Source organism: Taurulus bubalis (assembly GCF_910589615.1).
Source record: "Taurulus bubalis genome assembly, chromosome: 9".
In the NCBI taxonomy this organism is placed as follows: domain Eukaryota; kingdom Metazoa; phylum Chordata; class Actinopteri; order Perciformes; family Cottidae; genus Taurulus; species Taurulus bubalis.
The window spans coordinates 24,903,977-24,920,043 of NC_136597.1; the positions used below are offsets into that span (position 1 = coordinate 24,903,977).

At 42.3% G+C, this 16,067-nt stretch overlaps 1 protein-coding gene across 1 annotated transcript in view; it reads right to left on the reverse strand.

The window, feature by feature from the left end:
- LOC306740808 (copine-8-like) overlaps positions 1 to 12,357 on the reverse strand; it is a gene marked incomplete at its 3' end in the record, with an annotated part of 61,048 nt that extends 48,691 nt beyond the window's left edge. The window contains exons 1-2 of the mRNA XM_079223041.1: positions 12,272 to 12,357; positions 303 to 343 (exon numbers count right to left, since the gene is read on the reverse strand). Coding sequence (XP_079079167.1) covers positions 303 to 343; positions 12,272 to 12,354 — 124 coding nt within the window. The 5' untranslated portion in view covers positions 12,355 to 12,357. The remainder of the gene's footprint in view (positions 1 to 302; positions 344 to 12,271) is intronic.
- Positions 12,358 to 16,067: the final 3,710 nt, after the last annotated feature.

Sequence of the window (16,067 nt, forward strand, 5' to 3'; positions counted from 1 at the left end):
CTGGACCAGTTGCCAAATTGAACCCCTGCTGTCATGGGAGTGAGGCGTGTGTACGTGTGTGTATGTGTCCTTTATTCTGGAGGAGGGAATTGGCTGGTTTGTGTGTGACGATGATCTGGTTCCCCTCACTCACACTGGAAGAGAGAGAACAGTGACGAATACGACCCCTGCCATATGCAAATGTCTCCTGATTCACACAGGCGAGGTAGAACGTGTGTGTGCGTGTGTGTGCGTGTGTGTGTGTGTGTGTGTGTGTGTGTGTGTGTGTGTGTGTGTGTGTGTGTGTGTGTGTGCAAGCTTACTTGGATCAGACTTGGAGAACGTGTCTCTGTCCAGCAGGTTTCTGAAAAGCAAAAAACACACATTGACATCAGAAGTGGCTGCACACACAGTTACTACATTATTACATTCTCGCCTAATTAGCTCGGCCGACGTTCCCCCGAACTTGTTTAACCATGACCCTCCGTTGACTTGATCAACAAAAGCCATTTTATCCCGTTGCTGAGGCAGAAACATTAGACCGACTGTAACATTGAGCTTAAAGTGGAGCCCATTTATATTTAAAAAATACAGAGAAAAAAGCCGAAGACAGGACCTATTTTGCACAATTTTGCACTCCCTGGGTGCCAAAAACAACAGTGGAGGCTTGCATCAAATTTACATGACACTCCAGTCTGTGCTCTTTGCACGGGGAGGGATAAATGCACCGATGAGTCCCATCGCAGAGCAGATGCTCGGCACCACTGAGGTACTCCGCGGTTAAATAGCTCCGAAAGAATTAAATATGCACACGAAGACAAGTCACAGCTGCCGGGGACCAGAGACGAAAGACACCAAGGGGAAACCCGGCCTGTTGCGTCAGTGGTGGCCCTTTGTGGGTTGTTGTTGTTGTTTTTAAACTAATTAGCTTACAGTGTCCTGGTCTCAGGGGTCGGGTAGCAAGGAGGACGAGGGACGGGGAGAACAACACCCAAAGGGGATGTGAACCCTTCGCTCGCTCGCTCAGCTTGTACTCCTGCCAAATCTTACATTAAAACCCCATAAAGCTTTCAGAAAGCTAACCCAGAAAGACAAAATAATACGAGTGCATTGGCCATCTGCGAGTCCGGCGGGACACGTTACCCCAAAAAAATCTACTGTTGTGGAGCGGCGGAGAAGGATTTTAAACCACCGTCACGAGGTAGCAGAGGCAAAATGTGTCTTAAGTGGTATTGAATCAGAAGACATGTAGGGTGGACACAATAACGGGAACATGAATTTAGGGATTTCTTGAACCCTTTTAGATCTGTAACAGTCTGCCTGGTCCTTTTTGTTTTATTTATCAATAAATATGTCAAAAAATGTCCTTTTGGCAAAATTATTTTTCAGGAGACATTTCACTTTTAAAATCCGGCAAGTATTTGTCATTATTATATGTTATAAAGACTTAAAACACAGTGTAAAAAGTCAATTGTAAAGAAACGTATTTGAATTTTCATCATATTTCTCTTCTAAACAATTGAAAATTAACATGATCAAAGCTTTTGAGATTACACTTTATGTCGCCGGCGACAACAACATTTCCTTACTGATGAATCAGAACCAGACACTGTATGCTTCCCATGCCAGTATGCCAGTATGGCACCGGTTCTCGGTACCCAACCCTACCCATGATGCAAATCAATTATGAATTTTCCTGAGGACATTTCTTCTGGGTTACGGAGACGTTGACGTGGCGATAACGACACAAGACTGAAGATTTATGAGGATCATTGCTTGCAAACACTTTGCATTTCTTCCTGCAGAAAGTCAGGTGATCATAAAAAAAGAAGCAAAAGCTAAAAAGCTAAATGTGAAGATGAATGCAGAAACATTTAAAGTTTGCAGTTTCACAACAAGCCCTCCAAACTAAAACAACTAAATGTGACAGTTAGAAATGACAGTTACAAGAATGATTTATATGACCATTTTTGGATCCTTTGAGGTTTTTATGATCATGATTTCATGCTACTTCCAGCATCACAACGTGCACGGCCACAAAAAGTCCTTGTCAAATAAACATGAACACGTCGTATTGGGCATTTATGAACAAAATGTTGTTGTTTTTATGGCATGAATATAAGTTGACCTCACACGACAGCCACAACAAACTTTTTTTCACAGCCACATTCGGCGCCGACGGAGAGTTCCCGGGCTTTTGATTATTAATCGTGAGATTCTGGGCGTCATTTTAAGTGGCAGCGATCACAGCGGCAGCGTGACTCCGTCCGTATTGTGCTCCGCCGACAGAGAAAGACGGAGACGGACAGGGAGGGAGGCTCCCGCTATCATGCTAGCTGCAGGGGCCGGCGTTCTGTCGCCCGTCCCGTATGACAAGCAGCGAGTGTCTCCAAGCCGTTGATGGCTAGTGATGTATCTAGATCAGCCACTCGTGTTGTGCTGATCCCAGTGTGGCCAAGATGGTAAAACGCCACGCTCGGCTGCATCGCTGTCAGGGCACGCCCACCGGCCTTTCCCCGGCTTTGAGACCTTAAATAAATGATAATAAGCGATGGAATCGGGCCCAGTCGCGTCGCGGCCGCGTTCATGACTGGCGGAGAGTCTGAGAGATTGTGCAGGAGTGAGAAGTGGGCGACTTCACCTGCCAAGCGGGATAAATGTCCAATACAAAATATTACAGTACTCTGTTTGGCTCCCAGAGGGGTATGAGTGGAGGCCACTGACGGAACGAATACAGTGTGAGGAGTGTATGAAAGACGGGACGCATCTGTTTGTGCGTCGAGTGTTGGCAGAAGTGCACACACGTGTACGGGAACGGTAACCTCCCTTTCGAATCACGCGCACCCTCGGGCTTCCACCTGGCCCCGATAGAGACGGGCGACTCTTTAAAAAGCCCTTTCCACCGCGGGCGGCCGTGTGGGCGGTCCGAGCAGAGTGCCTCGTCGTTCATCAAACATTCACGAGAGCGGTCCCTCCTCGAACACCAGAATTACATTTGAAATCCCAACAGTTACATCACAGGCACCTAAACATGGCAGCTGACGCTTTAAATACCTGTATGTGAGGAAGAGGAGCAGGGGAAGAGGAGGGGGAAGCAATGGAGATTACATTTTCCAAGATGGGTTCTTGTATAAAAATAAAAAAAGGTACTGATGCATCTAGATGTTAAAAAAACAAGTTTTTTAATGGTGGTTTGTTAATTATTAATATATATATTTTACAGCAAATATCTTTGAAGAATGATCAAATAGTATTTTGGCTTTAAATACCTTATCCCTTCAAACCTGCACTGTTAATCAGTCAACCTGTGTTTATCATCAGATAATGATAAGATAAAGTCTTACGTGAAATAAGTTTGACTAAACTGACAAAATAAATTGTTTCCGCTCGACTTGGTTGGCTGAAATATTCAAAATAATCTAATGAAAAACCACATATGACACAGGACTAAGACTAAATAAAAACAAAAGAGAAAACCCTTTGACTAAAACGTAAGTACGACTTTTCAGCGACGACAACTATGGAGGATAAAAATGACTAAAATGTGACAAAAACTAATAAGCATTTTGGTCTCAAAACCAAAGTAGCTCCCCAAATTCAACACTTTTTGAGAAAACTAACGCACAACACGGATTCCCTAACATACCACATATAACTGAGCTTTTATTTTTCATTTCAAAAGCACCTTCAGCCCTGTGGTTTTCCTCCATTTTCTTTCTTTTTTCATCACCCAATTTGCTCATATACCTGTCGCGATATCAAGCTTGTGAAGCAGCCACCGCCATTTTTCGACCGTTCATCTTTCCTGCAACCAGCCCGACTCTACATCCTATGAGATGAACGTGAGTGCCTACATTATTAGCCTGGGCGGCCCCGGCGGGACTGGAAGCATAAACCCTGGCAGAGGTAGTGCCAGCCTCCTCTGCTCACCGGACTCCGCGGGAGAACAAGCAGCGAGGAAAACCTTCTCGGAGAGAAAACCCTCCTCGCCAGGGAGCTCCGGACAGCAGCGTGGGCGGACACTCCCATTGCGTAAGAAGCCGAGTCTCCACCGGTTTGACATTCAGCCCTCCAGCCAATGTGCAGGTTTGTTTACTTTAGCGCAGTGACGGTTACCAGCGCCCACGCTCCTCAGTAATGAACAGCAGCGGATCGTCGTGCTGGGAGGATAGCACCGGATCAATAGGGTCAATTGAGTCTGAAGAAAACTGAGCTGTTCCGATCAATCCACCTTTGTAGCACCTGAGACACTCTTTTAAGCCTCAACGATTTCCTCAGAATCTCATTGCGTGTCTGTGTGTGTGTGTGTGTGTGTGTGTGTGTGTGTGTGTGTGCCGAGGGGAAGGTGACGTGCTTCCAACAGCCAACTGAAGGAATCCAACGTCAACGAGTGAAAGTCACAACATCAGCAATGTATGTAAATCAGAGCAACTTTTAATTCATGTTGCACAACATTATTTCCTGCATCCCCACCAATGGGCATCAGCCTGCTTGCTTCATTGTGACCAACATTTAGGGCTTGGATATGAGCTTTCAGGCACCACAGTGCTACTTAAAAATACAAAAAATGTGAAAGTATTTTCCTCACAGTCATCAAAATACTGTCAGTGCGTCCGCAGAGAAAGCAACGGTTGCTGTAGACGGCATTGACATGGAAAGTTAAAAATATTTAAACTTGTTCTCCGCGACCTGAAGTTGTTCAATAGAATATTAAGACAAAGCATTTTTGAGTAAAAGTCCTGCATTCAAACTCTGACTTAAGCCAAAGCACAAAGGTTAAAATATTCTTCCAGTACTTGAAGTAAAAGTACTTATTATGCATAATGAGTCATTTCAGAATCATACATTATTACCGGATTATAATTAGTGATGTATTAATATGTGTCATCTTTCGTTACTGTAGCAGCTGGTGAAGGCGGAGCTAATTTAGTTTACTTTAATACTACTGATTACATCATGATTTATAGTTTTCTCTTAATAAAATAACTCTGCAAAGTAACAAACTAAAGCTATCAAATAAATGCAGTATAGTAAAAAAAAGTACAATATTAACCTCCAAAATTTGGTAATATAAAGTGCTGTGAAATGTAAATATTCAAGTACAAGTATCTCAAAATGTTTACTTAAGCACAGTACTTAAGTAAATGTACTTAGTTACGTTACACCACTGTGAACGCACATTTTCTAGCAACTATAAAATACTACAAACAACAACAACAACAATGTAAATGCTGTGCGTGATGCTTTGATGTACAATTTGCTCAGAAAGTCGACAGTTTGTGGATTATGTTTGGGTTAAAGCACGATAACCGCATCCCGTACTGTGCAGAGTAGACAGGCGGCAGCGTCTCTAATCAGCCGGCGTCGATCAGAGACGGAGGGAACGTGTCTGAGGAACCGAGGGGGCAGGAGGTGAGCCGGTTCTGCGAGGTTCTACCACGTCTGCCCTCTGAGGTCACCAGGTGAGAGACTACTGGTGGCCGGCTGGGGTCCTAATTAGAGCAAACGACTCCTTCCAAAAAAACTCATTAACGCGGCCGCTCGGCACGACCCCCGCCACACGAGACCGCCTTGACCTGCTGGTTTCACACTCTTTGCTCCCTTACACCTAAACGGTGGAGGATTCGTATAAACTGGGATAGATTACGCTGCACGTGGCAGAGCTGCGAGGTAAAACTGAAAGAATAAAGTTAAAGAATAATAAATCAATAGGAACAAGTGATAAATTACATAAACAAACTGCACCTGAAGGAATTTGTTACTCCTAATTATAACATAACAGCGTCTCGCTGCTCTGAATTTACTCTCCCTCGTGACCAGACAGTGATTTTTAAACCATTTTCAGCACCACACCAATCATTATTTTCATATAATAAAGCAGTGAATTCTTTCTGTAGATTATACTCTTGTCCGTTACTTGTGCTTTGGGGTAGCAACGTGTGTCTTATTCCATAATGTAATAGTTAGTTTGGATTTATGATTAGTTGATAGTTCTAATAATAAACTTTACCTCCTGATGCAGAACTCCTACCACTCAGATGGGAGACATAACCTACAGTTCCTATATTTTGGAGGAATGTAAACAGGAAGTACGGTGCATAGCTGTGGACTACAGCCCCAATTATTTGGCAAATTGTCACCATTAACAGTACTGTATGCCGCAGTAGCTAATAGCAGGGCCTCTTTCCATTGTACCCATGGATGTACAGACAATCACTGGACTACTGTGATAGGGAAGAAAGGTTAAAAATGTCTTTAGCTATTAGCTGTGACATCTGAGATAATTATATCCAAGAGAAGTGTAAGCCACACTGACTCGAATCTAAAAAAAGGTATATTATGTCTGCATGTTCAAAATGTTGCAACCAAGTGTTGGAAATGATGGTCTCAATGAGCTACTGCTGCTGTGTTGAGAAGAAGAAGAAGAAGAACAAGAATTAATCCTTAATTAATCCCCTTGGGGAAATTATTCTCTGCACAAAACCCATTCTTAGTAATTAAGGAGCAGTGCGCTGCCGTGAGGCGCTCGGGGAGCAACTGGCGGTTCAGCGTCTTGCTCAAGGATACTTCAACATGCCAACTGCGAGGCTGGGGATCGAACCAGCTACCTTGTGGTTTCAGAAGAACCACTCTCTACCACTCTCGACCACTCTCCCCCATGAGCTACAGCCGCCCCCTTGTTACTGTAAGTGGGCTAAATCAGCAGCCCGAATTACAATAACTCACTGTTCTTTTCTTCTTTTTCAAACAGCAGCATGCACCTTTAAAACATCTGCTTTCCCTGCAGCAGCCACAAGAACAAAGCAGGTGTTGTTTTGTTTTATTGGGCGGGGGAGGAATAATGTTGCAGAGCACAATAGCTAAGCACATACGCTCTGTCAACTTTTAATTAGCATTTTTGACATTTTATGTCCAAACAATTCATTGAAAACATAACCAATACGTTAAATACCACTGTTATAATCCTTAACAGCAGCCCTACTGTCAGTATGTTCTCTTACCATTCACTTCCCCCCTCATCTTGTCTGTTAAGGCTGCTTTCTGCTGCAGCGATCATGAGAAACATGCTCCAACCAGTCCTTCTGTCTCCCTCTTTCACCTTCCTCGCGGAGAGCAACAACATCGGTCGTGACACATCGACCGGCCTCTCAGCGGGTCAGCGTCCGGATTCAATACAGCCACATCGCAGTGCGTCAATTCTTTCGACGAGACACACTTTCTACCTTTTTTGTGCCCAAAAGGTCACGGCTATCACTCCGCTGTGGACCACTCAGATCAAGCGGCGGCGGCGACAGCGGCCACATCGGCGTGAACCACGGTCAAACATTCTCCGAGGGAAACGACCGCCTGTAGCTCTAGAGGCCTGGCTGGCTCGCTGCTTACTATCCATGTACAAAAACGAAACGCCATCTGTGTGTATGTGTGTGTGTGTGTCATCGAGGCCTTGTTATCAGAAGTGATAGGCACTCATCAGTCAAACTGCTGTTGCAGCAGACCGGGGGATTTGCCTTTCAGAGACGTACAATATTGGACTTGAGTTAATCAATCTGTCAGTTCTTCTGCTCGGCTACACACACGATGAGTGCGGGCCCACAGTTTGGGTTTATTGAGTGAAGGAGCGCTCTCACTGAAGGACGGGATGCATCTCGTCTGAACGCTTCGGCAAGCTCTCGCCGACATGCGGAGACACCAAAGTGGGAAAGTCACACCACCCACGCGCTCAGGGCTGGTGAATTCGGTGTTGGTGAGGAGGAAGCTTGGGAATGGTTGTGTGAGATACTTATTCACAGTCAGGATCACAATACTTATCTATTATGGGATTACCTACAGCAGATAGGAGGTTGGAGACGCAGACAGGAAATACCAAACAGGGACGTCGGCAAAATGGATTCTAGCCACCAAAAAGAAAGACCCACCAAAAAAAGAAACCTGAGCTGAACTGAAGCCGTTGTTATCTACTTATATTCTAAAAGAATGAAAGATTTGCCAATATGGAAAAGTGAATATATTTCTTCGGTCTTTTCGAAAAAAATGGTCGATAGAAACATACCGATAACATCTTTCTTTTTTAAACATATTTGGACTTTACTACGCTCTAGAGTTGGACATGTTTGATCGTCACAACTCAGAAACAATCCCACCAAATAGTGTAACACAAATAATACTGGGTAAGCCTCTTCTTTATCTGCAGTTGTGGAAAAATACCGCTTAAAAAAAACACAATGAATAGATATGCCTAAAAATAATAATCATAAGCTACAGTCCTCCTGATGCAGTTTGATTTCTTAATTAAAACAATTGAAAAGCATTGTTTCTCTGCCTGAACGTTTCAACTCTGTTGCACCTCAGACCACAACGATGATGTCACGATGCACCGACACCCTGGAGTCCACTTCTCCATCACTTCTCCATCACTTCTCCATCGCTGCTGGAGTGGAGCGGGATGTTCAGCTGTCAGAGCGCCTCAGTGAGTGAGCGTCGCACTTTCCCAAAGTAGAGGTACATGTTGGCATGTCACAATAACTGTTTTTGTTGGACTCTTTATTGTTCCATAAATGATTGCAATGAATTATTTTCTATAGATAATTTCATGCCACTGAAAGTACAAACGTTAATAGAGCAATTTAACTTTTTATTCTGAGGAATATTCAGACTTGGGATTTGGAAATAATAAAATATCCTGAATGAATAAAACACAATAACTTGAAATGGGCTCTTGTTTACAAAAAATTGCACTCGGGTAAGTATTAAACATTTGGCACAAGGATTCCTCAACAGGCATAATCCTGCCAATTCTCAATGCAAATCAACAACCGTATAACACTTCTGTCTCATTTGGCTTCGGAAACCCCAAATGTTCCCACGCTGAAGCTGTGGACAATAAGTCAATAACATCGAAAATGATCGAGATGATCTCCAGGTGTTGGAAAATAACTTGCAGTAATTATTCTGACTGGCCTATTTACGCACAGATACATATTAAAAAGATGAATGTACAAAATCGATGAAATGTCTTTAAGGCTCTAATTATTGGACATACACCGAACATTCTAAATACTGCATTTCCCACAATGCAAGGCGGTCATTCCGATCATCTTTCATTAGACCCTCACTGTATGTGTAGCGTGGGTTTTCTGTCATAAATAAGTTGCCCTTTTAAGCTTAGAAAACACTATTTCCTCAATATATTGTCTCAATGTTGTTGGTGCCGCTCACAGCATTGGACTCTTGACACGTCCTGTCACTCCAGAAATACTGTGGCGGTCACTGTGCAGACCTCCCTGTGAACACAACAGCTACTTACTGAAGAAATAGTACAGGACATTGTTTTCGGGTGAGTAGACACAAATAACAAACCGCCGCTCCTCCACAACTTCACGTAGTAAAAGCTAGTTTTCTCTTTTGTGAGAGGTGACTTTCACACTTTTGTCAATCACAGGTCACTGTAAGCTGCGCCAAAGACACAATTAATGGCCGGTGACTCAAAACCCCCACCGCAAGCATTACAGAAATGTCGTCGCAGTCTGTCACTGCACGGCCCCTTCTATGCATTATCTATAATTCTTCCTTTTCACAGACAAATGCGGCAGATCTTATACATTATGCTCAAATAGGAACAGCACTTTGCAAGAAAGCGTAGATGATTCATAACTCTTAGACGTAGAGCTTTTCTTTCCTGGAGGGCACATGTTCCAGTGTGTAGACTCTCTTTCTTTTACATGTTTCTTCTACATCGTATTTATTAAGCAGATGCTTTTTGTTTTTTTGTGAGCATTTCTTTCATGATGCCATCATTTCAAAAGAACAATTATTTTTTTGTCCAGATGGTGGCTTCATCCTTTTGGAGGGGAACATCTTCACGGGCTCTGATCTCAAAAATCGCTCAGGTCATTACCGGGCTGACTTCTTCTCTCGAGTCATTATCGGGCTTTTATCTTCAGCCGACATAAAACAACAACAGCAGCTCGGTCTCCTGTAGCAGCTGGCTGATTTTAGGTCAGTCTAAACATAATTCAGTCCAAAGTCTTTGTTCTTCAGCTCCTTATCTGTCTCATACCAAGACCTAGTTTTCCAGTAAGAGAATATATCTTAACTTAGCCTAAAACTTAGCCTATAATAATAATAAAAAAACACTTTCGACTGCACCGAAATACTATAACATAAATGATAGAATATATATTGATGTCATACTATGTTTTCAGCATTACTGTATATTAGTGATGATTGTTTCGGGGTTAATGGTGCTTTTAGAAATGAAAAAAAGTAGATTAATCGATTTGTGAAAGGACAGAAAACTATAAAGCAATAATGTTGATATTTGATTAATTACTTGAGCCATTTTTCAAACTAATTATCAAAAATTAGATAAGGATTTGCAGCTTTTCTCTGTTTTATATAACTAAATCTATTTGGGTGTTGGACTGTCGATAAGACAAAAAACAGCAATTTCCTTAACGTCACTTTGGGTTTTTCAGCAATTTTGATGTGCATTTTTCAGACAAAATGATGATTTAAAATATCCAGAAAATAATCTATAAAATAATCATCAGTTCTAACTCAAAATGCTTCGTTTACACAGAAGAAACTTTGAAATGATCATTAGTAGTGTGGATGGTTTGAACATTTTCTGATCCATCAATCTGCTGATTGATAAAACAGCATTAAAAGTGTTTTTAAACAAAGTGCAAGATGAGGTGCTTAAAAAGATTATGCTGTCCAGTCAACAGCCCCAAAAGATATTCATGTTGTATTTCCAAGGAATTCAATTTCAGTCTCAGCTTTTAAGCCAACATTGACAGGAACACCTTCAAAGTCTCAAAATAGCAATCCAATCCCCCGACAACTGAGCAAACTCCCTCTTCTGAGGATCCTGAGTGAGAGGGAAAGCTTGAGAAGCAGCTATGATATCGGGGGAGATTGTTTCGTGAACTGTCTCCTTATGACGATCAAAGATTTTCTATCATAGAAAACTAACAAGAAAAAGCCCATTTGGCATTTAATGTTTGAAAAATGACTTTAACGATTAATCAGCCATCAGAAGGGTTGCTGTTCCCTTTTCTGTCACTAAGAAATCAACCACAGTTTTAATGAAAAATCTAATCAAATCTCAACCTAACTGAACACCTATGACAGGTTTTAGAGGAATGTGTTAAGACAGCTCTCTCCACCACCACCACCATCATCATTATCATCATCGAAACACCAAATGAGCAACACATCTGTTGGAAGACTGTTGTTCATCTCTGGAGCAGAGACTTGCAGAATCAAAGGAGCTGAATGTGAACACCTTACCAAGACACTTTGTTGTTGTTTTTTACTTTAGTTTGGATTACAAATTGCAAATCCTCACATTTGAGCAAGCTGCCACCAGCCATAATGGGTGTTCTTGATTGAAAAATGACAATTAATCAGTTATCAAACAGCTATTGCCTCATTTTCTGTGGTTCGACTCAAGTGTCTCAGCTCTAAGATAGATAGATAGATAGATAGATAGATAGATAGATAGATAGATAGATAGATAGATAGATGAATAAAATAATCTACATAATAAAATAAATCTACATAAACTGTAATTAGGGGTGAATACAGTGGGTGAGTCTCATTGGCCAGTTGCAGCATCCATAAAATACTCCCTCTCTCCCTCGCTGTCTCCCTCTCTCTCTCCCTCATCTACAGTACAACCTTCTACTATCAATGGTACAGTGGGAGAGGAGTAGAAAGGTTGGTGCTTTAGTAGTAAAACTGCCACAATACCACCCAAACACAGTCCATGCATGCTTCATCCAATCCGCATGCACAAATAGAAGAAGAAAATATGTGTATGTTTGTTTTTTTTAGCAATATGACTATCATTACCAGGCACGAAAGGAACATGTATTCCCACAGATGTGCATGTGGCATCGGTATTAAAAACAGCAGCAGAAAAAACATCTAGAGATCAACCAAAGGCAAAAACTGCTGCCAACAGACGCAAAAAAATAAAATAAACAAGAAAACAGCCGTATTGCCCTTCAAACTCCCCATCTAAATGAATTATAATTCAACTTCCACCACTAAAGAGAAAACTGACCCCCAAAAAGGATGAACACACGGACAAAATCAAATTATAACAGCGACTACGACCCAGCACGTTCATCCATCGTGTGGGACCGATAGATAAGTGTCAAATATCGAGACTAATGAACATTTTTACACGTAAAAGCATGCTTTTAACGTCTCCAACAGCAGCAGGCGGTGTGTGTGTGTGTGTGTGTGTGTGTGGCTGGGGGAACCAGCTGCAGTTTGCACTCACCTGCAAGACACCGTGAGTTCAACTTTGGTGGCAGGTATCGCCGCGGTGAAAGGGTCCGCGTCCCCGATGCTCGCCATATTCATCCAGCTGCCTCGCGTGGCCGTTCACACAGCGCCCCGTATCCAGCGCCTTAACGGCGGCATGAGAGGAACCGAGAGAAGGGGGGTGGTGGTGGAGGTTGGGGAAAGAAGAAATGAACCCGTGCAACGAGAAGATAATAAGCCGTTTGTTTTAGGGAAAGAGCGAAGCACAGAAGGAGAGAGGGAGAGAGGGATGCGGAGGAGCTGCAGCGCGCCGGAGTCGCGTCTCTGTGCGCCTCGGTGCTCCGGAGGAGAGAGAACCGTGTGAAGGGGAGGGAGGACACGAGTACACACACACATCGACACACACGGAGGGTACACACGAAGTGGGAGTGTGCAGTATTTACACACTTCTTTTTTTATGGGGCCAATAATCCCCCCCTTTCCCTTTTAGAAAGACCTTTAGACTGGTGTTATAGATGAGACTGTTTAGCTGCGGGTGTAATAGTTCGGTTTAAAACTCGGGCTGGGGAATTTTGAGGTAAAAATCACATTTAAAACGAGTAAATGTCAGCCTCACGGTAAGCCCTAACCCCTGGACGGAGAGGGCTCACGTCACGGCCGGGGCTGTCTCGAGCGTATATACGGAGTAACCGTTAGCGCTAGCATACGGAGTAACCGTTAGCGCTAGCATACGGAGTAACCGTTAGCGTTAGATAAACGTTAGCTTTAGATAAGCTAATCGCTATTTTATATTAAAATAGATTATCGGCTGTTTAAAAACGTACCTTAACTCGGCCGATATTTCCAGAGTCCTCTTTCAATCATCCGGATGATAAAACATATTTATAAAATTGGTCCGTTACACAATAAAAAGGTTTTTAAACCAGCTCCCTCAGTCTTTTTTGTTCAAGTCGTCTCCGGCGGGCGGCCATCTTTGTTTAACGTTCGCTAGATTCGAAAACTAGATGAACAAAACCAAACATTTTTACCTCGATAGGATTCCGATATTTTTTGTTCAAATTTTAACAATACAGATACTAATACTGTACACTTAAACACATAGACCAAATTATATGACTACTTTGACGACACTACACATTTCTTACCAATTTCTTATCAAGTTCATAAATAAAAAGACATTTCATTGTTGAAAATGTCTCAAAACGCCATCTGGCAGGTTTAAATCAACTCTTAATCTTTCCAGGTTTATTCAGAGATAATATAGTTTAATCTACCTCAGATTAAAGAGCGTTAAGGCCCTCAAAATCAGACCCCTTTACTACGTCTCCCCATAAAGTCCATCATATTTACTTTCTGCATAACCACAGTGTAGCATTACAATCACAGCACCAACATTTTCTCGACTTTCTGTTTCCTAGATATGAATCTATTAGCCCATTATTAAAGCTGGCGACTCGTTAATGTGCTTTCCTTCACTGTGAGTGTGTATATGAAGCGTTATGTTGTTTATCTGACTAATTCCACCATATTTTCATGCATTATACTGGTTACAACACAGCTGGTGGCCAGTGGCGGTGCTGGGTCGTTGCTCCTCGACGCTATAAAAGCCGATACTGCCGGGAGGAGAGCATCCCCCGGAGACGCCAGTGGGTTTGCGTTGGCGTAATTTGGGTTGCTCCAGCCGTGGAGGGGCCGCAGGGTGTACTTCCTGTCTCGTTTGTGGTCTGATGAACAGTAAATCCATCAAATTAAGCGCCGATACCACACACATCGTTATTTTTCCAAGGTACTGCCGCCGTCATGTTTGTCGACGCTGCATCGATTTACAAAATTAATGCCGTGGACGGACCCGGGCTCAGACCTGGGGGTGCAGTTACACTTTAATGTATAGGCAATGAATGCGTATGCATGTTTTTTTTTTTGGCCAATTAGGAAAAAAATGCTTTCAGGAAGCCTCACAGAAGAGAGCAACCTTCAGACAGCTGGGAAGAAACTGTATTTAAGGTTCAATGTAGTAGACGTTTAGCAAAACAACCGCAAAAGATCTGCAAGTGGTTGATAAGGTTGTCGATCAATGAACTCATTGATTACTTGGCTGGGAGCTGGGATTCATTTGAAAGCACACATGTAGGATGGTTTTGGAACAGCACCTCGGTGTAAATCAGACTTTGTTATTTTTGTCTGTTAATTCAATGAGATTTGAGGCGTTGTTGGAATTAAATTATCTCTTTCCCAGCAGTGGGTTGACAATTACTGCAAAAAAAAAAACAAGAGCCGTTTTGTTATTTAATTACTTGTTTGCACTAATGTTATGAGCTCCTCTAATCATGTGGATGAGATTGAATTATCCGAACGCTGATATGCCTCACAACCGTTCTTTACAAATATTAAAGTAATTGAGATGCAAAAAGGCAAATAAAGCAGAAAATTGTCTCTCTATCTAAATATGAAGTAGTATCGTTCGCAGGAGAGCCAAGTGAGTTATCTCTGTGGGTGAGAAGATGCAATTATCTCTGTTTGGATTATTAATGCAATGTAATAAAACTAACAGTGGGATGTAAATATACTAAAATAAATTCAGGAACTATGTTAATTTCGGAAACAATTAAAGATGTCCGCGAAAGAGTGAAATCGTCGAGCTGACAGGTAATCAACTAAACATGAAGCAAAACTAATAAGGGATAAATTGGGTCACACATTGGATTATTACTATACTATACCTGCAAAATACTTTCTTCTCGGCCTCCTTATCATCGACAGGTAAGAGAGGTGTGTCCCTGGAGCGGAGGCCGGATGACAAAGACCACCTGAAGAGCGAAACAAACTCAATTAACCAGCACAGCATGAAAACGAGGGCTAAAAATGGGGACGTGTGTGTCAGCTCCAATTAGTGTGAGGAAACAGACAGAGGGTTCATTCTGCAGGTCAGACACCTGTTTGATCTGCAGAATGAAGAGCTGTGGCTTTTTCTGTGGGGGTGATATTGTTTTCACTGATGTGCACGTTCCAGTCCCCTGGAAAGAAATCTCGATAAAATCATGCAGATGTGCTAACAATGGCAATGCAAACATGTGGATGTGTTGCGGGTGTAATGTTTTTCAATTGGTTTAGCCACGTGTTTATATTATGAATCAGACTTATTCGCAAAGTACAGCTGAGTCTTTGACTGGCAGCAACTCCCGGTCCTGAAAAGTGAAAAAGTGCCTTCAACTTGCATTCTCTCTACTGTCCATCAGGGGGCAACTCCTCTGGTTGTATAGAAGTATATGCTTCATGTATTAAAGCTGCATTCTCTCTACTGTCCATCAGGGGGCAACTCCTCTGGTTGTATAGAAGTATATGCTTCATGTATTAAAGCTGCATTCTCTCTACTGTCCATCAGGGGGCAACTCCTCTGGTTGTATAGAAGTATATGCTTCATGTATTACAGATGCATTCTCTCTACTGTCCATCAGGGGGCAACTCCTCTGGTTGTATAGAAGTATATGCTTCATGTATTAAAGCTGCATTCTCTCTACTGTCCATCAGGGGGCAACTCCTCTGGGTTGTATAGAAGTATATGCTTCATGTATTAAAGCTGCATTCTCTCTACTGTCCATCAGGGGGCGACTCCTCTGGTTGTATAGAAGTCTATATAAATGACTCTACTTCTCTTGATTTATTCCTCAGTAAACATTGTAAACATGAGTTTATGTCTCAATCTCTAGTTTCAAGTCTTCTTCAATACAGCATGATGTTCATTTAGTAAATGATGGTCCCATTTAGAGAACTAAGTCCACTGCTGATATACAGTCATGGTATTTGATCATGAA